We start from the raw sequence: 21,916 nt of genomic DNA, 5'->3' as shown, positions 1-21,916 counted from the left end.
GGTTGTTGGAAAGAAAATGGCCCCCAAGGGAGTGGCACTATTAGGAGGTATTGCTTTGTTGAAGTAGGTATGGTCTTGTTGGAAGAAGTGTGTAATTGTGGAAGCAGGCTGGAGGTCTCATATATACTCAAGATACAGCCCAGTGTCTGAGACCATTCCCAATTGCCTTCTGATCAAGATGCAGCCAGCACCATGCTGCCATGCTCCTCACCATGATGATAGTGGACTGAATCTCTGAAGTGCAGGCAACCACCTCAATTAAACGTTTTCCTTTATGGGAGGTGCTATGGTCATGGTGTCTCTTTAAAGAAATAGAAACCCTTACTAAGACTATTACTTCACCCCTTATTCATTATCAACAAAAAGACGGGATGTTAAGTTTCAAGTCTGGGGCAAATGGCTAAGGAGCATATTTAGCATACCAAGTCTGGACTTAGCCACCATTTTCTCCCAGAATCCCTCAGTCCCTACCTGTTACAAGGTATGGCTGACATACCCCACCTTCTACTCTGAACTCTTCTGCCAAGGGCCGGGCCTGTCCTTCCCCAGAGGCTCTTCCATATGTGGTTTAGACGTTTTGGTCACCTGCCTCTTTTGCTCCTTTGGCCTCCTGACTGTTCCACCTGGTTCTCATCTCTTCTCTTCCCCTCTCACTCTTCCCACATGACCCAGCACAGTCTGGTCTTGTCCACTTTGCACTCTCCCAGATATCCCTGCCTCTGACTATGCTCTCCCACACATCTACAAGAAACCTTCTCCTCCACCATACTTAGGAGCACTCATGTCCTTTACTTGTCTTTTTATTTCTTTTTTTTATTCGAGTACACCCAATGAATGATACAGTTCAAAATTATGAAGTTTGCTTCATTAGTTTATTTACCATGAAAATTAAGCATTCATTTAAGCATTAACTAAAAGATCAGGAGAAGAGATCTGAATTCCAGTCAGATCCTGAGAGAGGACAAGTCTCAAAAGTCCATGGCTGGCCTGGAAGCCTATAGGCTCTGGAATCCATTTGGCTTTCATGGCCAAGATGTATCCAGAAGAAAATTCTCTCTCTACTTTTTAAAAACCATTTGACAGGGACTTTATTGCCAGAGTCCAGCTCTGACAAGGTTCAGTCCAAAAGTGGAGGTGTGGAGTTGGTGACAGGATCTGAGGGTGAATCTGAACAGCTGCTGCTTTATTAAAGAAGGCTACACTTTCATACCCTACAATTGCACACAGGAGTACATGGGAATGGGAGGAAGGGGGCTTGTGTGCTGGGTTGGGGTTTGTGAGCAGAATTGAGGGAGCTAGATGGACCATGACAAGTTAATAGACACCACAGTCATATGTTAATGGAAGGGCCACTAGTTCTTCTTGCCAGAGATAAGGAGAATGGCTCCCTATTTAGTAAGCAGGAACTTTCTCTCAGCCCTTGTGGAAATGTTGGCTTTTGTTTAAATGTCTGATCTTGGGAAAAGGACTTTTTTGCGGGGGGGGGGGGAGTCGGGGGTGACGATGGACCCAGACCCTCTATTATAGAATATTGCTTAGTTTATCCAAAAAGCCAGTTCTTAAAGTTAGCAAAGAAAAAGCTAGATAAATATTACTGTGAATCAACAGACCTTAGCTATTTATAAATCTTGATTATCAAATATACCTTATTTATCAGAAAATGTTATTTGTCAAATCTTATTCATCAAGCATATGTTACTCATCTAACTTTTCTAGCTGCTTGATGGTAACTTGTGTAGGAGTAGGCAGAGTTATCATGGTCTAGGAGGCAGGGATCTTTTTTCCAAAAATTATTTTGTTTAAAGATGCTCACATTGTATACATCTTCACTCTCACCCAAAATTTCCCAAAGGAAAAAGCATAAAGGAACTCCCATAACACACAGTGAGAATTATTATTAAAAATGAAAACCAAAAGGTGCTGGAGAATTGTGATCCACAATGTCAAAATGCTAGAAAACTGTCAAGCAGCCGTGGTACTGTGCAGTCCATGACACATTATTATCCTCTTTTCATGAGTTCTCCTTTTTTTTTTTTTTTTTTTTTGAGCTGAGGATCGAACCCAGGGCCTTGCGCTTGCTAGGCAAGCGCTCTACCACTGAGCTAAATTCCCAAGCCAAGGGTTCTCCTTTCTTTAGTTCCTATGCATTCTAAAGTTTGTAGACTTGGAGCTCTGAATATTTTGTTCCTTGGATCTGAATAAATATTTTAAATATTGTACAAAATGCTTTGTCTCAGATAATGGAGAAGAGCCCATACTTATTTTAGTCTTACTCTCAGTTTAAGGTTACAACCGCTTATCAGTGAAAGGACTCCTTATTTTTAGTTATGGTAAACTCTTCTTAACTTCTCCAAGGGTCATGTTCCCCACAGAGGGCACCAGTTTTGGGGGTCCCTGCAGGATGAGACTGAATACCCACTTCAGATTGACTTCATCAACATGGATCGGAATTTGGGGAGATGCAGATCAATGTCAGCATATTTAAAACACAGTACAATATGGGAAAAGGTGTCCAGGCAACAATCAATCCACTTCCAGGTGCACAATAAAGGTTAAGGTGTGATTACATAGAGACTCCTTTACAAAGTACAGGTGACCATGAGGGTGGCTTCTATACCTAAAAGGTCTAGAATCTAGTGTGATAACTGACCAAGAGAGTTTAGAGGTCAGCAGGCCATAAAGTACATGTGACATCTTCCCACAAATGCTTAGTGGACTAGGAGGGAAGACTCTGGGATAATCATTTTGGGGGAATATTGGTGAGGTCTGCTTCACAAATAGCAAACAATCATCAGGTCATTAACAAAATTTACTCTCAGCCTTCTGGATGAAATGAACTTATTTGATTTGTATCTTCTCCATTTAGAAGACACCCCTGGGTGGTTAACTTCCTGGTTCTGTTACTACTTCTCCGTATACAAATACCACTGTGCCCCCAACATCGAATACATTCCATAATCATGTGTTCCACCTACTATTTTCCAAGTTCAGGTACAAATGAGTAGCCTTGGGAAACTAGGTTACTGAGCCAGAAATCATACAGTGAGCCAGACTGAACATGTCAGTCAAGTGATAGTGTGGCTTTAAAGAATCCTCAGTGATGGGCTGGAGAGATGGCCAGAGGTTAAGAGCACCGACTGCTCTTCCAGAGGTCCTGAGTTCAATTTCCCAGCAACCACATGGTGGCTCACAACCATCTGTAATGAGATCTGGCGCCCTCTTGTATACACATAATGAACAAATAAATCTGAAAAAAAAAAAAAAAAAAAGAATCCTCAGCCTCAGTGGAAGGCCTGCAGGCAGGACACAGGATAAATTTCCTCCACAGAGCAGTGGAGCACAGCAGGGATTCTTCATGGCATCGCCACTGCTGCTGGCTGCTGCTTCAGCACCGTCACAGGTTCCAGACTGGGTGTCCAAAAGTGGACAGTGGACATGGAGGAAAGGCCAGGGTGCCATAGATCCAAGTGGACTCCAGAACAAAGACTGATAATAAGGATCCAAAAATTCTGGGGTGTCAGAGGCTCCATGTGCTTTGCCATTTTCTCTTTTGAGATAGCCTCCTTTATAACCCATGCTTGCCTAAATCTCACAGTGGTCTCCCTGCAACAGTGTCCTCAGTTCATAGTACAATTGTGTACCCCACCTAGCTTCTGTTTATTTCATTAGTAATGTGCAGAATTAATAGAAGTCAGGTAGGGTGGTGCAGGCCTTTAATTTTAGCACTCTGCATCAGAGGCAAACTGATCTTTATGATTTTTAGGCTAGCCTGGTCTGCATAGTGAGTTCCTTTCTAGTCATGGCTGCAGAGTGAAACCCTGATAAAGAAAATGAAACAATAGAAGCATGATGTAAAAATAATTATTCTTAGTTTGGTTTACTTATTTTCACTAATGATGCCAAATTGAGAGGAAAACAAATCTGTAGACTTATATGGCTTGTAGGTTGTAAAATATGTATAATTTATCCATCAGCATATTGAGGCTCTATAGTAAATATGGAGTGATTAAGTAAAAAGCTTACTCGGATCCCATAGGGTTTACTTCTCTAAATCCTGTATTTACATTGATTGGCCTTTTAAACAGAATTAATAGTTTAAGAGTGTGCATGTTAGTCAATAATTTCATAAATTAAACTTTGTTTTTACAAAACTGAAAATATAACACGTTTTCCCACAACTCATCTGAGATATTGCTAGCCTTTAAAGTTCAAGGTTTCCTTTGTCCTTTCTCTGTTTCTTTGCAGAACCTCACTAATGCCCCAGAAAAGAGTCCTACTGAGTGCAGGAATAGTTCAGGGAAGACTTTGCAGTCCAGCCCCAAGTTCTGCATCAGTGTCAATCTCTGCAGGTCTGGGGCCACTTTGTGCCAGGGCCTGGAAGCCAGGGCTGCCAATCATTGGCTCCCTCACTTCACAGCACTGTCCCTAAGGGAGCTCTTTAGATCACTCAGGCCTCAGTAGCCAATCAGGACCTCCAGATGGACTGCCCGTCAGAATGGGGAGGGCACTTCCTCCACGGGGCTTGGTCGGGTACCGCTGCTGAGGTAGATTCGGGAGTTCCTTAATCCGCTGCCTGGAGTGTTGAGGAGAACGGGTGAGCTAGAAATCCACCATGGTGAGTGAGGGGCGGCCAACCCCACGGGGAGGAGCCGCGGGAGCCGGTGTGGCGTCCTCCCGGGGCTGCGGAAATGGCGTCCGGTCGCGGTGTCCGGAGTGATTCCCTTTGGTCCCCTGAGGTCCCTGCAGCTCCCAGGCAGAAGCGGGACCTCTCAGCGATTTATCGCTGCGGTTTGCACCTGCACAGAGCATGGGGGCGTGTGAGCTTTTGTGTGGAACCATCCTCCTCACCATGCAGAACACGCGCATGCGTTGTTTTTTTCCTGTGGTCAGGGAAGGCAGATTTGCTAACTCTCAGAACCCTGGCCACACTTGTATCTTCTTGAAGTTCTGCGCTTGGCCCGGAACATTCAAGTGTAGCATCCGTCTGCAGTTAATTCAGTGCAGGGCGTAAAGTCTGTGCCATAAACCCATTTGCTTGTAGATGCCAGGGTGGTCCATTCTCATATGTCAGTAAGGCCATCATCCTTCCTGGGTTTCCTGGCCTCCTGTCACATTTGACTCTATATTTATTGTGTTTTTATTTCTAAGTTTGCACTCATGATCTGTTTATCTCTTTATTCTTTTCCAGACAGCACAGTTTTTTATTCTATTTTATTTATTTATTTCTGACATAGGGTTTCGCTGTGTAGCCCTGGCTGTCCTGGAATTCACTCTGTAGACCAGGCTGGCCTCTTGAACTCCCAAGTGCTTCGTTTAAAGGCCTGTGCTGCCACCACTGCCCAGTTCAGTACAGTCTTTATTACAGTCTTTATTGCATTCAAAGTTAGAAGTCAGATGGTGTCACAGTGTGTACCATTTATTCAATCATGTGGTGATCATTTTTCATTCATTATGACCTTTTCTCATGACATTTCTGTTGTTTGTAGCACAACATTGTTAGAGTTTTTAATTGGAATTTTGCTGTATCCATAGCTCAAATTCTGTATTATCATAATATTTTTGACATAATAGTCACATGGTTGCTTTCTATTCAAGGTTAGTCCAGCTCCCTGTGAAGGAAGCCCATCCTCCATCAGGCACAGTCCCCAGTGGGGTCCACACCTCTCCTAGGTTAAAGGTGTGCTGTTATATACCCTTTTCTTAAAAAGGCTCTTTAATTAGATTTGCATGAATATAGGAGGAGATGATTCCTATGGCCTAGGCATGTAGGCCCACACAGACAAGGAACAGAGGAAAGAATTCCATGACCCCAACTAGAGACAGTTGAGTCCATCCATAAATTTCACCAACTGATTATAACTGTTGAAGCCAATTGTTGTCATCCGGGTCTTTCACCTTCTCCTCACAAAATGTTGCTTGGCCCCATTTTCTCCCAATTGAGTCTGGTCTGGGCTGTGATCAGACAGATTTGTGACTATCCATGTTTGCTGGACTGAAGACTTCAGGGTTTAATTTGTTAAAATAGTTAAATCAGTGGTGGTGTTGCATGCTTTTAAACCCAGAGCTTGGGAAGCAGAGGCCAGCCTGGTCTATAGTGTGAGTTCCAGACCTGCCAGGGCTACACAGAGAAACTCTGTCGGGAAAAATGAAAAAAAAATATGAAAGTTAAATAAATTTTAAAACTTTTGTAGTCTTGTACACCTACTCAGTTAGAAATGCAGCTTCCAATGCCATCATCTACAGCAGTCACACTTCAGCACACCAGGAGACTGGCTGCCATCACTGCTTCCACCAGACCTGATCCAAGGTTTCCCATGTTCTCTAAGAGAATTGGGTAGGGAGGGAAACAAGGGATAATTCGAAGAACACAGAGAAAAGATATGGACATAAACCTAGATTTAGAGGCCTTGAATTGTTTAATATTTTTGGAGATGGGGCAGGGAAGTTTTTATTAAGGAAGACTAATCCAATGAGAGGATTTGGCCCTCCTTATTTGGAGAAAATAATTTTTGCCTTTTCTGTCTTTCCCTTTTCCTTTCCTTTCTGTATCTATCTCTCTCTCTCTCTCTCTCTCTCTCTCTCTCTCTCTCTCTCTCTCTCTCTTTTGGAGACAGGGTTTCTCTGTAGCTTTGGAGCCTGTCCTGGACTAGCTCTGTAGAATGAATGCTGGGATTAGAGGCGTGTGCCACCACTGCCTGGCATTCTCTTTCCCTCTTTCTCTCTCTCATTCTTTGTCACCCTTAATATCTTTCACTCCTTTACTTTAGAGCTCTTTCTTCTTAGGTTGTGTTCCTGTCATGGTTCATGTTTGCTCACAGCATCAGGCTCTGTGGGTTTCCCCTTTATGATCTTGACCCCTCAGGCTCATATAATCCCTCCTCCCTCTATTTAACTGCATTCCAGAGGCTCAGCCCAGTGCTTGGCTGTGGGTCTTAGTATCTACTTAGTTACTGGATGAAGGTTCTATGATGACAATTAACATAGTCAGCAATCCGATTACAGAGTAAGGATAGTTCAGGTCCACTCTACTATTACTGGGAGTCTTAGCTGGGGTCATCCTTGTAGATTCGTAGGAATTTTCCTAGCACCAGGTTTCTCCATAATATCATAATTGCTCCCTCTATGAAGATAACTCATTGCTCTCTCTCTCTCTCTCTCTCTCCATCCCTCCTCCAGGTCAACCATCACCATGCCCTCATGTTCATACCACCTATTTCTCCCCCTCTCTATCTCTTTTGATTAATTTAAGTTTGAAGTCTATTAGGTTAAATATTAGGATAGCTACACCTGTTTGTTTCTTAGGTCCATTTGATTGAAAAATTTTCCCACTCCTTTACTCTGAGGTAATGTTTGTCTTTGAAGTTGAGGTATGTTTCTTGTACATAGCAGAAGGATGGATCCTATTTTCATACCAATTCTGTTAGCCTGTGTCTTTTTATAGGTAAATTGAGTCCATTGATATTAAGAAATATTAATGACAGTGGCTGATAATTCTTGTTATTTTTGTTTTTTGTTGTTGTAGGTGTATGTGTGTGTGTGTGTGTGTGTGTGTGTGTGTGTGTGTGTATGTTTCTCTTCTTTGGGATTTGCTGGTGTAAGGTTATCTATTACCTGTGTTTTTGTGGGTGCAGCTAACTTCCTTGGGTTGGAGTTTTCCTTCTAGTACTTTCTGTAGGGCTAGATTTGTGGTAGATATTGTTTAAATCTGGTTTTGTCATGGAATATCTCATTTTTTTCAACTATGGTGATTGGAAGTTTTGCTGGGTATAGTAGTCTGGGGTGGTGTTCATGGTCTCTTAGTGTCTGCACAATGTCTGTCCAGGACCTTCTGACTTTCACAGTCTGTATGTACAATGATGTTTTCAATCTATATGTAAAGCTGTGGCTATTAATTGAGAGATTTTAGGCTATAAAAGCTAAGCCATTGTTGGACCCCATTGCTAGGTGGAGCCCAAATCGTATGACCAGTTCCTGGAGGAGCTTTTTCCACTTGAGTTATTTTAGTTCCCACTTGATTTGTTTTAGTCTGGTTAGGAAACACATTTACTGACCAGGAAGTTGTAACTGTGAAAACTAGCAAGTACTGTTATTCTCCCTGGGCAGGGCAGATCTTGGTGAAGTCATTTTTTCCCCAGACTTCTTGGGGTTCTTGCTCTGTCATTTGGATGCTTTTCTGGGTAAGGGCTCTCTGTTTTGAATTCACTTGAGCACAAACCTGGCATCTGGCTGAGATATCCTTTGCTAGGGTACACTAGCCTAGGTATATGAGACCTTGGTCTGCTTCAACTCTGAAAGTTTTGTGAACGCCACATGAGTAGTCTGGTGAAGGTTAGTTACCAACAGTCCAGTCAGTTGTTTTGGGGAGAATGAATCTTCCCTTGGGTGTCCTCTATCATCCTGTGGTTTCAAACTGTCTATTTTGTTTTGTTTTTTTGTTTTTTGTTTTCCTTTTAATCATGAAGTTTCAGGGTCATGGTATGCCATTAGAATATCATTTGGCTTCCCTGGTTTTAGCCAGATTATCAGTAAGCCCTATGGTTCTAGAATATCAGTAGGTCCCACTGGTTTTAGGCAGAATATCCATGGGCCCTCTGGTTTGGTGGGCTGCCAGGTCAGAAGCCCAGCAGTGGAGTACAGCAATTTGTAGGAGAAGCCAAATAGCCTCTAGGAGGGCCAAGGTATTTTAATGTCCTTTTTCCTATTGGTGAGAAGCTCTCTTTCTCTGCTGATCATAGTGTGGACATGCCTGACAAAAAAGCATAGTGACTGTCCATGTCTATGGTGGAGTACTTTCCTTTTCTCCACCTGAGACCCTATATCAGATTAATCGGTTTCTCTGTGCTGTGGTACCTGATGTGGGTCCATATTTTTTCAGTTAATGGAACTGCTACAGCTCCCATGTACTTGATTTCATCTTTCATCTCTTGACAGTCATGGACAATCACCTGTGTCATCACACAAGAGGGTAGCCTCAACCATGTCGTGGTATGCTGTGAGTATGAGATCTTGATCCAAAGTTAACTTGTTTGTTTTCTTTCATTAAACGAGCACCATTGCTCTTAGACAGATGGGGCCAACCTGTTTACTTTTTTCAAAGAGAAGGGTGGGTTTTTCAGATCACTGGTTGAAAAAGAGACAAAATATGAAAGAGAAAGTAGTGGAATTTTGTTTTCCTTATGACTCAGCCCAAGAGAACTCTTCTCTTTCCCTGGAACTGCTTAGAGCAGGCACAAAGTGGAGGGAATGTTCACCAGGAGAACCTATTTCCCTCCACTTCGTGTGCATTCAGCTTAGATGGCCATGGGAGGGCCCTCCCCCTCCCCTCCCTTTCCACACAGGGCCCAACACTAAATGTAAGCAGTAGTCAAGCACAATACAAGCTTCAGACACGTGGTTCTGGCTTTAGAATCAAGGGTAGAAGAAAGGGTTTATGGAATCTCCCTCCATTTGTAAGGAAAGCTGCTGGGGCCAGGCATGTGTCAGGGTGCATTGGTCCACTGTTTCCTTAGTATGCCGCTTTCCTCAATTTTGGGATGGTAGCATATATGCTGTGCCATTGTATGTTGGAACTATGTGATTTGCTTTTTGATTTTGGTTTTACAGGAGATTACAGTTAAGAGAATACATGAATCTCAGAAGAGACTTTGAACTTTGGATTTTTGAACCAGCATGCTTCTTGCCATGATGATAATGGACTAAACCTGTGAACTGTAAGGCAGTTCCAATGAAATGTTTTTCTTTATAAGAGTTGACATGGTTGTGGTATCTCACAGCAATAAAATTCTAACAAAGACACCTGTGGACCTGGAATGTCTCAGTGGTGTCAGATTTCCATGCCTATGTGATAAAGACCTCTCACTAAAGGCTTAATTTAGTGAGAGCTCTGTTCTGCAGGCTGCAGTTATTAGCCTAATACTCAATATTTTATATTCAGAGCCATACATATTTATATAGGGAATGACATGGATATAACTTGACAAGGAAGGACTGTGGACTCTTGCTTGTGGCCAGTAAATTCCTGATTCCATTAGGTACAGCCATTGCTGGGGCATTCTGAAAGTCTTCTTACTCTAAGCTATGTGTGTATATGTGTTGTGCTGGTAATAACACCCAGACAGGGAAGCTCCATTGTAGTTAAAGTTTACAGAGCCTGGAAAAATGGCTAAGCTGTTAATGTGCATATGGAGTTTCCTGAAGACAGAGGTCAGTTCCCAAGCCCCAGATGGGAGTTCTTTTGACTATGAAGGAAATTAATACCTATTCCAGACTTGTGGCCTTTCATAACTCTTGTGATATGAATCCCAAATGCTTTGCTTTTCTTTCTCTTGGGATATTCTTGTGTGATTCTTTTTGTGTTCTTGTTTCTTGAGGCAGGGCCTCATAGCACAGATTGTCCAAAAGCTCTCTGTTTACCCACGAATGACCTTGAACTTCAGATCTTTCCACCTCCATTCTCAAGTGCTGGGATGACAGACATCCCAATCTGTCTTAGTTAGGATTTCTATTGCTGTGAAGAGACACCATGACTATGATAAGCCTTATAAAGAGAACATTCAATTGGGGTGGCTCACTCACAGGTCAGAGGTTTATTCTGTTATTATCATGGTGGGACATAGCAGCATGCGGGCAGACATTGTGATGAAAAGTAGCTGAGAGTCCTACATCTTGCAGGAAACAGGAAGTGGCCTGAGACACTCAGTGGTATCTTGAACATATATGAGACCTCAAAGCACACCTCCACAGTGACACACTTCCTCCAACAATGCCACACCAGTCCAACAGTGCCAACCTCCTTATAGTGCCTCTCCCTTTAGGGGACATCTTCTTTTTAAGCATCACACTATCCTTGTCCCCTTCATAAAATAGGAATTAAACTCAGGGATTCATGTATGCTGGACAAGTATGCTTCCACCTGAGCTACATCCTGAGATCCTGTAATCTTTTTCTTTTTAATAGGATTTAATTATCATTTTACTATATGTGAATGTTTTTCCTCTGTATATGCTGATTACCTTGAACTGGAGTTAGAAGTGGTCCTGAGCTACCATGTGCATTCTAGGAAACAAACCCAGGCCTTTTGGAGGAGCATCAAGTGCTGGTAACCACTGAGCCATGCGGTGACCCTAAGTGATCTCATTCTATCATTCCCCAGATCTCTAGTTCTCCAACCATTTATATTTTAAGTCAGCAGTCAGATCTTTTATTTCATTTTTATTTAAATTATTTTATGGTATGCATATGGATGTTTTGGCTGTATGTATATTTATTTACCATATAAATGTGTGCAGTCTGAGAATGCCAGAAGACAGCATTGAATCCTCTGGAATTGGAGTTACTGGTCATTGAGTCTCCATGGGGTTGCAAGGAATCAAACCTGAATCCTCTGGAAAAGCTGACAGTGCTCTTTAACCAGTTAGATATCTGTGAAGTGCCAGAGATCTAAACAATAAAGTAGGTCATGTTGCAATACACATTATTTATTCTCAAAACTGAAGGCCTGACAAATAAAGTTCCTTGTAAAAATCAAGTCCTCCCAAGACCACTGTTTTTCCTGGTTCTCTGTTGACACTGCTTTAACCATGCTTCAGTGCTTTAGGTTGTCAAGTGTATTATCACCTCAGGGCCTTTCACCTCATTTTCCCTTTGCCAAGAATGGCCAACTCCCATGTGTCCCTTATTTCCTTTGTGTCACTGAATGAGGAAGCCCTGCTCTCACCACTTTAAAAACTCCAGCCATAAAGCCCAAAGTGTTGGATTATATCTATAAACCTAGCATTTGGAAATTAAGGCAGGAATACTAAGTTCATGGCTATCTAGATTACAAATGGCAGTAAAGCTCACCTGGGGCTACAGGATACCCTGTTTTAAATATAATAATCTGCAGCCGTAGTGTTGGGTCTAGCATTCATGGGGCCCAGTGAAGAGACTGTGAGACTTTCTTTCATGAAGATATGAGATGAAGCCTCAGTTTCATTTTGAGGTACAATATGTTTAGCTACCCAATCTTTGAGACACATGCCATGAATAGCTGCATGTAGAAAGTGGAAGTAGCCGAAGAGAGAGATGTATGAGAAGATGAAGAGAGAATGAGCCATATAAAGCTTTTGAAAGCCCTGGGTGCCTGACACAGTGGCAAGTGTTGGTGTTTGTCCTGTATGGTTTCAGACTTGCCTTGCTCTAATCTTTCCTTAATTCTTTGAAAGGGAAATGCATATTCTGTGCCATTGTGTTTTGGGTTGATATGATTCCTCTTTTGATATTACATGAGGTCATAGTCAAAGATTGTCTTCTGTGTCAGAAGAATCTGTTGTCATTCAAATGGTATTGGAACTATCACATAATATGGTGATCTTTGAAATCAGACTAAATGCATTTTGCATCATGATTTGACTGTGAGCCTGTCATGACCTGTGTCAAAACGTTGAGGGTTGAATGAAAAACCTTCCAGATGGTGTGCTGAGTTTGAGGATTTGTCTTTGGTGTGAGCCTTCATTGGTGACTTACAAAACCCTTAGGAGGAGGAGCCTTTTGGAGGAATATAGTCTCACCACATTCCTTTGTTTTGTTGAAAGTGAGCAGCCTCCTTCCTTCTCATGTAGGCATGCAATCATCAACAGTAGAGATTCCATTCCTATTATTAATATTAAGGTAAAGTAGAAGAATTACTTTTCTTCCCTAATCCATATTTCTTGCCTGATATTTTTATGTTTATATTTTTGGAGGATGGAATCTGGTTTTTGTACATGTAGCATTTGCTCTTGTGCTTAACGACCCACATCATGACTTTTGAACTTTGGCAGGTTTGTCATTTTTCAGAGCAAGAATGCATACATTCATGAAATTAATAGTCATCTCCTGAATCACTGAATTGCAGGTGTGTAATATTGTCCCTACCTTTGTGTATGTTTTTACATTTTTAAATTGTTTTCAATGGCTGAAATTTTTGCCTAGATAGACAGACAAACAGATATGTACCACTTGTCTTCCTGTTATTTGCTGAAGGCAAATTCCTATTCCAGAGTTAGGAATAGTTGCTAGCATCCATAGAGTGTTGGGAACTGAGCTAGGACCTCTTCAGAAGCAACAGGTGATCTTATCTGTTGACCCATCTTCACATACTCCATCCCTTTGGTTGTTTGTTTTCCTGTTTTAGGATCAGCATTTACTTTACTAATGTTCTTGAGAATTCATTGATCTCTCAGTTAGTAACTTCGTAAAAATGCTTTCCTTCCTGGGAATTATTAGCCTTACAGTTCAATAGGGGGTCACTCCAGGTTATGATAGGCAAGTAGAGAACTGAAGTTAATGTTCAACTCTATAGAGGAATTTTTGTTTGAGACAGGGTCTTACTATGTACCTTTGGCTGTCCTGGAAATTTCTACATAAACCAGGCTTAGAAATCACAGAGTTTCATCTACTTTGCCTCCTGAGTTTGAGATTAAAGGTGTGCACCACCACACCTATATTTTCTATCCTTTCTTGAAGTTAATAACTTTGATAAAATTCTGCTGATGTATACTAAATAGTGTTACTCAGGTTGCATGTCTCTCTGTATATATTCCTAGGCATTTCTCCTGTGTTGCCGTATTCTATTCTGTGGGCACTGGAATAGAAGGGTCATTCTCTTTTGATGTTTCCTTTTAAAATGAGTTCGTGACTGCATTTGATATTTATTGACCAATGTCATAGAATGTTTTGAGCACAAAGAATTTATGTAAATATATTCTCAAAGAAGTGTGCATTTGTAATTCAGTCAGTCTCATCATTTCAATTACAAACATGTATGGGACATTTTAGGATGCAGTGACCTATGAGGATGTGCATGTGAACTTCACTCATGAAGAGTGGGCTTTGCTGGATCCTTCCCAGAAGAGTCTCTACAAAGATGTGATGCTGGAAACCTGTGATAATCTCACTGCTATAGGTAAGAATGTGAGTTTTCCTTCACTTTTTAACTTTTTTTAGAGATTGGTGCTCTCCTGTGATTTTGAATGTGAAAGGGGAAGAATCTGGTGAATAAATCAAGCATGGTACTAAGATTCATGCAAGATAGTAGTTTTAATTTCCAGTAATATATCACATACATTTTCTCATACTGTGTTTTAGGGTACAAATGGGAAGATCATAATATTGAAGAACATTGTCAGAGCTCTAGAAGAAATGGAAGGTAATTTTCACATGCAAGATGGTACATATGTATATTTGAAGAAATGTTAATGTACCATGAACATTTAATGAAAAGCCACTGTGTAAATAAGCATAGCTTTGTGATGATTATAAAATTGTCACAACACCATACGCTACAATGTCAGGTAGCTGATCACTGTTTACTCAGCTTTCCTTTAAGTAGAAAACAAGAAAATGATGCCATAATAGATGTCACAGTTTCAATTATAGCCATGTGAGAGGCATGTTGTAGAACTGTCCATCCATTTGCCATCATACCATTCAGTTATCATATAAGGTATACACATTGATGAGGGGATTACTATATGTCCAAGATCTTTTATATGCAAAGCTTCCATATTAAAGCTAATGTTCCTCATATGCTTGTAGTGAGTGACTTAGCATAGTTTAGTTAGAGGAGCACTTTATGAGAGACCAGGAAATTGCTGTGGTATGGAAACATTAATCCCTATTCCACATCTTTATGGCATACAAAACATATGACTATGTGACTGTAGTGTGAAAACCTTTTTATTTATTTTTATTTATTTATTTATTTATTTATTTATTTATTTTATTTTCCTTTACCAGGTATATCATCTGTCACTCTCGATACAAGGCATGTGAGCATAAGGGACATGCAAAGAAGCATTGTAGTTCTGTCTTTCGCAGAAAAGTTGGAAGATATGTAGTAGTCCCTACTATGAGAAGACATGATGACTGTGATAAAAGTTTACAATTAGTGGGCTTTTCAACTTCAGTGGGAATTCATCAACAAACTGTCATTGGAGAAAAACCTTATGAGTACCAGGAATATGGAAATTCATCTGTCTGTACTGGTTCACTGTGTACATGTAGTGTGGCTCACAGTATAAGAAAATGTTGTGAATGCAATCAGTGTGGTCAAATTCTCAGTTCTTCAAGTTCTCTTCAAAGATGTGAAAAAACTCATGTGAGAAGAGAAAATAGTAAATGTGAGTCATCTACTAAAGGCTTTAGCCATTACAAGCATCTTCAAACACACCAAACAACCAATAATGAAGAGGTTCTCTATGAATGTAAGCAATGTGATAAAGCCTTTAGATCTGATTGCTCTTTAAACGTACACCAAAGAACTCATTTGGAAGGAAAACCCTATGAATCTAATCAAAGTTGTAAAGCCTTTGAATGTCACAATCTTCCTCAAGTACATAGAATTCAAACTAAAGAGAAAAGATATGAATACTATCAATGTGATAAATCCTTTGCATGTCCCACTAATCTTCAAATTTATAATAGAAGTCATACTGGAGAGAAATCTTATGAATGTAATCAATGTGGCAAAGCCTTTGCATATAACAGTCATTTTCTCACTCATCTAAGAAGTCATACTGGAGAGAAACCCTATGAATGTAATCACTGTGGTAAAGCATTTGCACGGAAGAAGAATCTTCTCTGTCATCAAAGAAGTCACACTGGAGAGAAACCCTATAAATGTAATCAATGTGGTAAAGCCTTTGCAGAGAAGTATATGCTTCTCAGTCATGAAAGAATTCATACTGGAGAGAAACCCTATAAATGTAATCAATGTGATAAAGCCTTTTCAAGGAAGAGTAATCTTATCAACCATGAAAGAATTCATGCAGGAGAGAAACCCTATGAATGTAATCACTGTGGTAAAGCCTTTGCACAGAAGAGTAATCTTCTCATTCATGAAAGAATTCATACTGGAGAGAGACCCTATGAGTGTAATCTATGTGGTAAAGCCTATGTATCAAAGAGTAGTCTTCACAGTCATGGAAGAAGTCATAATGGAGAGAGACCCTATCAATGTAAGCAATGTGGTAAAACTTTTGTGCAGAAGAATAGTCTTCAAATTCATGAAAGAATTCATACTGGAGAGAAACCCTATGAATGTAATCAATGTGGTAAAGCCTTTGTCCAGAAAAGTACTCTTCACAGTCATGAAATAATTCATACTGATAAAAAACCCTACAAATGCAATGAATGTGGTAAAACCTTTGCAGAGAAGAAGAATCTTCTTGGTCATGAAAGAAATCATACTGGAGAGAAACCTTATGAATGCAATCAATGTGGTAAAGCCTTTGCACTGAAGAAATATCTTCTCAGCCATGAAAGAATTCATAGTGGAGAGAAACCCTATGAATGCAATCAATGTGGTAAAGCCTTTGCAACAAAGGGTTATCTTCTGAATCACAAAAGAATTCATACTAGATAGTACCATATGGATGTAAGCAATGTGGTAATTTCAGATGTGAGCTGATGTGAGCTGCCATGTAGGTGCTGAAAACTGAACTGTGTTTTCTACAAGAGATACTTGCTGGAGTCCAATTCCATAGGGGTTCAGGTCCCAAAGAGGGAATCAGTTGTCACCAAAAGAAGGAGACTGCCATGATCTGAGCATGAGTCAGCATAGCTGCTGCTTTATTGAAAAAGGACTACACCTTTTCTATGCTATAACTGAATATTAGTTTAGACTCAAGCAAGATTGTAAACAGACTTAATGATTCCAGGATAAAAGCAGGCATCAACCTCATCACAGCATTTTTCCTGAGACAAAAAGTGATAGTTCCACCAAGTATCTAAATGCCTATCTGGATGTGAGCCCATTGTTTCCTTTTGTAGTGTGCTCTTATCCCTGTGACCAGGTGTATCCAGTTAGTGCATCTTTAAGTTCTTTATTCTTGGTGTAATCAGAATGGGCATTCTTGTGTGAGAGTAGGCATATTTATCATGCTACATGATTCCATGGTGATGGGCATTTTTCAATATTTTTTTTAAGAGACTGCCTATGTATATATTCCCATCCTCCACTGAAGCCCACCCCCCCAAAAAAAAATTTCCACAGCAAAGATGCATAAGGAAACTTCATAATATATAATGGGCATTATTAAAAATAAAGGTAAAGATGCTGGGTAATTAAAAGATCTGCCATGTCAATATGTTTGACTTGGTCAAACAGCAATGGTTACCATGCAGTCCACACCAGGTACTAAACTGCTAAACCATCTCTCATCCCTTTATATTTGTTTTTAGATTCAGTTTATTTTTGTCTTTGTGAGTGCACATGCATAGTGTTGTTTAAAATCAGATGACAGCCTATGGTACCCAGTCCTTCCTTTCTACTATTTGGATCCTAATGACCAAACCAGGTCCATCAATATTGTCTGCAAGCACCTTTACCTGAGGAAGCATGCCATAATTTCCACTGAGCCCTGATATTTTTTTTGTTAATCATTGTTTTGTGTGTGTGTGTGTGTGTACGTGCGCGCATGCTTTTTTTTGTTTTTTGTTTTTAAACAGTTTTGTGGCAGCATTCCCACTGGGCTATACCTGACCTGACTCCAGACAATTGGCACATACCCCTAATCCATCTTGTGTTTTTTGGTTACATTTTGTTTCTCTTGTTGCCCTCTATGTGAATCTTGTCTGAGAGTCTCCCAAGGGTACAAGCCTATGCAAACTTGGTTCAGGAAACTGGGAAAACTGATGAATCAAGGAATTTCCACTTGGCATTGTATTGTTGGGAGCTTCTTTCAGGTTGTTTTGAACATATGGAAATCAACTAGCTAAAGTGTGAGTATTGAGGAAAAAATGCCCTGGGTGAAGGGAAAGTGCTTCAGTGCTGAAAGGCTGGACCACTCTGCAGCTGTGAAAGGCTAGATTGATTTTTTTTTTTTTTTTTTTTGGAGCTGAGGACTGAACCCAGGGCCTTGGCTTGCTAGGCAAGTGCTCTACCACTGACCTAAATCCCCAACCCGATTAATTCTTAAGATGCTTCTGAGTTTTCATTCAATGGTCCAATCCATTCAATGGCACCAACACCCTCACCTTGACAATTGGTGCCCAACATGACATTGACCCCTGTTGTGTGGCTTGAAGAAGGAAAAATGATCTGCTGAAGAAGGACAGAGGAGCTGGCCATCTTAACAGGAAGCGCCTTCAGGGTAAGGGGACTCCAAGATCTGCAGGGTCATGGGGAATTTAAACTCCCCATCTCAGGAGCAACAAAATGTATAGTTGCTAAAATGCTTGTCAAAAGAAAAAGTGGTAACTATACAATTTTTAAAGCTAGAGATAGAATGATTCCTGAGACAGGAAGTAAATCAGAGACAAAGACCTTTATCAATAGAGAAAAGGGAAAGAAAGAAAAAAGAAAATCTTCCCAATAGAGAAGGAAGGAAAAGAAATAAAAAGAAATTTCGCTATAGAAAAGGGTGAAATGGGGCTGGAGAGATGGCTCAGTGGTTAAGAGCACCGACTGCTCTTCCAGAGGTCCTGAGATCAATTCCCAGCAACCACATGGTGGCTCACAACCATCTGTAATGAGATCTGCTGCCCTCTTCTGGCCTGCAGGGACACATGCAGACAGAACACTGTTTACATAATAAGTAAATAAATACTTTTTAAAAAAAAGAAAGAAAAGGGTGAAATGTTTAATCATGAGAAAAGGATTTTCCCTGTAAAAAGATGAAAAATATTGAAACTAGGCCTAAAGATTAAAAGGCCACATAAAAGAAAAATAAAGAAAAAAAAGCCTCTTCCCAATAGAGAGGAAGAAATAGCGCTTTCGAACATAAGAAATTGAGGATAGCTAAACCTCTGAGCTTTCTGCCTGTCAGCTCTTTCACAGATCTGCCCGCCAGCACAGAGCAGTGGCATCTGAATTACAAAGAATCAACAGGTGGCCCTTACTGCTGCAGCCTGAACAAGTACAGCAAGCCCAGAGCTTAGAATTGTGTTGTCTGTTTGCTTAACTTTGGTTTAAATATTTTTTTTTTTATTTTTCCTCTCAGACCAGGAATAATTCACTATTAAAGATCCTTTCATGGGAAATGTTTTTTGTTTTTCCCTAATAGTGGGAATAACTCATTATTAGTAGTCCCTTCATGGGAGAAAGAGAAAGTTTAAGTGGGCCCAACTTCTGGTGAGAACAGTTGTGGTTAGGACATAGAATGCTAAGTTGATGCTGTTTGAATTCCCAGAGATATTAATCATTCATTGTATACAAGATGTTCTCTTTTGATTGTCTAATAAGTGTTTGGATGGATGTTTGATTTTCATGGTAGATAAACTAAAGGAACAGGATTCATAATTTTAAACTATATATTGGATATGCTCTTGTCTGTTTATCATTACTGAGAGTTTGGCTCTGCTCTTTAAGTTTCTTTCTAGAAATTCTTGGTTAAATTCTTTAAAATATTAAAACCTGAAACAGAATGAGTTGTTAGCTTATTAAATAACGTGGTTGCTAGGATAAAAACTCATAGAAAATAATTTCTTACTGATAAAGAGCTTTTAAAATTATTTATCCACTAAACAAAACACAGGTAAATTATTTGATTCACACTGTTAATTATTGGCAAGTTGCATTAACTTGTTACTTGGGATCTATGAAAAAAGGATCATCTTTTTAAGATTTTATAAAAGTACTCCAGACTATTGTCTAAGATTATCTCTTAAAAGTCTATAGAGATTGTCTTTAATGCTATTATAGATGGCTTATGTAAAAAAAGACTATGCAGATAAAGACTGGTGATAGAATTGGTCAATTATTATTGCTTCCATATCTTAAAGGCAAAGTGGCAACTATGTAGAACTGGAGGCTTTGGAAGTACTGGAAAAAAGGTGTGTTGGCAAACAGTCATCAATGATAAAAGGCCTAAATTAAAAGTAAAATTAAATGGAATTGAAATTGAAGGATCATTGGATTCTGATACTGATATATCTGTACTTTCACAAGAGTCCTGGGCTCCCAGCTGGCCTTTATAAGAAATCTCCACTCCATTTGTAGGCATTGCAACCTTATCTCAAGTAAAAAAAGAATGTAGAATGGATTAAATGTGTAGGGCCTGAAGGACAAGTAGAAATGTTAAAGCTTTATGTGACTGATATACCCATGAATTTATGGGGGAGAGATTTGTTACAACAATGGGGAGCTCAAATTAACATTCCTACAATTTCTGAAGTAGCTTTTAAAATGATGTTAAAAATTGAGATATATTCCTGGAAAGAGCACTGGGAAGAATTATAAGTGAAAGTCACAGACTAAGGAATTCAAAAACTGTCCTGCTTGTTTTTATAATCGAGTTCCTTTACCTGCAGAAACTCATCCTAAAGGTGCACAAAGGAATGAAATTTGGTAAAAGGATGTATTTCATTTAGTAGATTTTTAAAAATTAAAATATGTTTGTAATATCATTGACACTTATTCTGAGTTCCAGTGGACATCTCCCTTAAGTTCTGAAAAGGCAAATGCTATAATTATACATTTATTAGAAACAATGGTTGTAATAAACATACAGCACAAATTAAGACTGATAATGACCCAGCTTATGTTTCCAGTGAAATAAATCTTTTTTTTTTTTCACATTATAACATAAACCACGTTACTGGGATACCATATAGGACAAGCAATTGTTGAAAGATCTAATCACACTATAAAATAGATGCTAAACAGAAGGGGACTATGAGGACCATCAGGAATAGACTGCATAATGCCTTACTAATTTTAAATGTTTTTAAACACTAATGAAACAGGAACAACAGTGAGTTATGAAAAGAATTGCTGAATCAAGTCAGCCCATGTTTTATAAATGTTTTAACATCAAAATAGTTCAGGGAATGTGAAGGCAGTATTAAGGACTAGACTTGACTTTACAGACTCCAATTTAGGGAAGGACCACCTGGTGACTGGAGGCTGTACTCAATTCTAGGAAGATTCTTAGGAATGTGCCATCATTACTCAAACAGAAATCCTAGAAGCATCCAATTAAGAAATTGGTCAGTAAAGTTTAACAAGATCAAGATAGTCCTGCAGATATCCTGTCTGTGATTTATGGCCCTTACAGATATCCAGATAATCCTGTCAATAGGTTGCAGTTCCACACCAAAAGTCTAACTCAATAGTTTCAAATGTGGTTTTTCATTGAATGTCTAGACCAGTAGTTTCAAAAAATCACCTTGTCCCATATCCCTTTGACCCAATCTCAAAATGCCAAGGCATGTAATTCTCAGCTTGTGGTTTTTTTTCCTTTAAAAACCCTCCTACCCCTGAGGCTGTGGCTGCTGCCACATTTGCTTCCATCCGCTGAGTCAGAGCATAGAGTAATGGTCTGTGTTTGAACCTGAAAATAAAAAAGACCCATGTGTTCTTGCATCAGAAACGGGCTCCTTGGTGGTCTTTAGGGGATGTGAGACATGGACACAACATTTGGTTCATTGTCTAGGACCCCACCCCCTACCCCAAGTCTGGACTGGAGGGTCTACCTGTCTGTCTTGTCTGTCTGTGTTTAGTTTTGTGCATACCTAAGTCAGTGATTGTGGTCAGGAATGGTTAAGATGTGCCAGAGAATTGTGATCACAAGGAGCTAGATGTTCTAGACTCCTACAGTGGTGATAGAGCCCCACATCTGTTTGATCTGGATGGCATTTTGACACACAAGTGTGTCGCTCCTACGTGGCAGCAAGCCATCATTCTGTTTAACCCTCTGCTTTTAGTCTCATTGGGGCAAGCTTTTCTCTTGTGTTCTTTGTCTCCTGTGGTGTGTGTTTCTATGTATTTGTGTATCTGACTGAGATGAATGCTATAGGACAGACACTTCTCTGGACTTATTCTTAACTTATTACTGAGATGTTAACACATGTGCTTATAATCTTTTGGTTTTGATTAAAAAGTCTAAACTTCACCTCTTGCAGATCAGAATGGCTGGCACTCAATGTTTGCTGGCCTCCTGAGGGACCCTTCCAC

General features: G+C 39.9%; 1 protein-coding gene across 5 annotated transcripts in view; it reads left to right on the top strand.

Annotated features, from left to right (window-relative positions):
* Positions 1-17,877, top strand: part of LOC118571885 (zinc finger protein 431-like) — a 47,591-nt gene extending 29,714 nt beyond the window's left edge. The window contains exons 1-5 of one of the 5 annotated variants that reach the window (XM_036171217.1): positions 4,511-4,594; positions 8,932-8,992; positions 13,798-13,924; positions 14,107-14,167; positions 14,758-17,877. In XM_036171217.1, coding sequence (XP_036027110.1) covers positions 8,978-8,992; positions 13,798-13,924; positions 14,107-14,167; positions 14,758-16,384 — 1,830 coding nt within the window. In that variant the 5' untranslated portion in view covers positions 4,511-4,594; positions 8,932-8,977 and the 3' untranslated portion in view covers positions 16,385-17,877. Of the gene's footprint in view, positions 1-4,510; positions 4,616-8,931; positions 8,993-13,797; positions 13,925-14,106; positions 14,168-14,757 lie in introns of those variants that run through there. The other 4 variants (XM_036171215.1, XM_036171216.1, XM_036171218.1 and 1 more) reach the window with 4 other exon arrangements.
* Positions 17,878-21,916: the final 4,039 nt, after the last annotated feature.

This window comes from Onychomys torridus, chromosome 21 (assembly GCF_903995425.1).
Source record: "Onychomys torridus chromosome 21, mOncTor1.1, whole genome shotgun sequence".
Lineage (NCBI taxonomy): Eukaryota > Metazoa > Chordata > Mammalia > Rodentia > Cricetidae > Onychomys > Onychomys torridus.
This window is presented reverse-complemented; position numbering and strand designations above follow the sequence as displayed.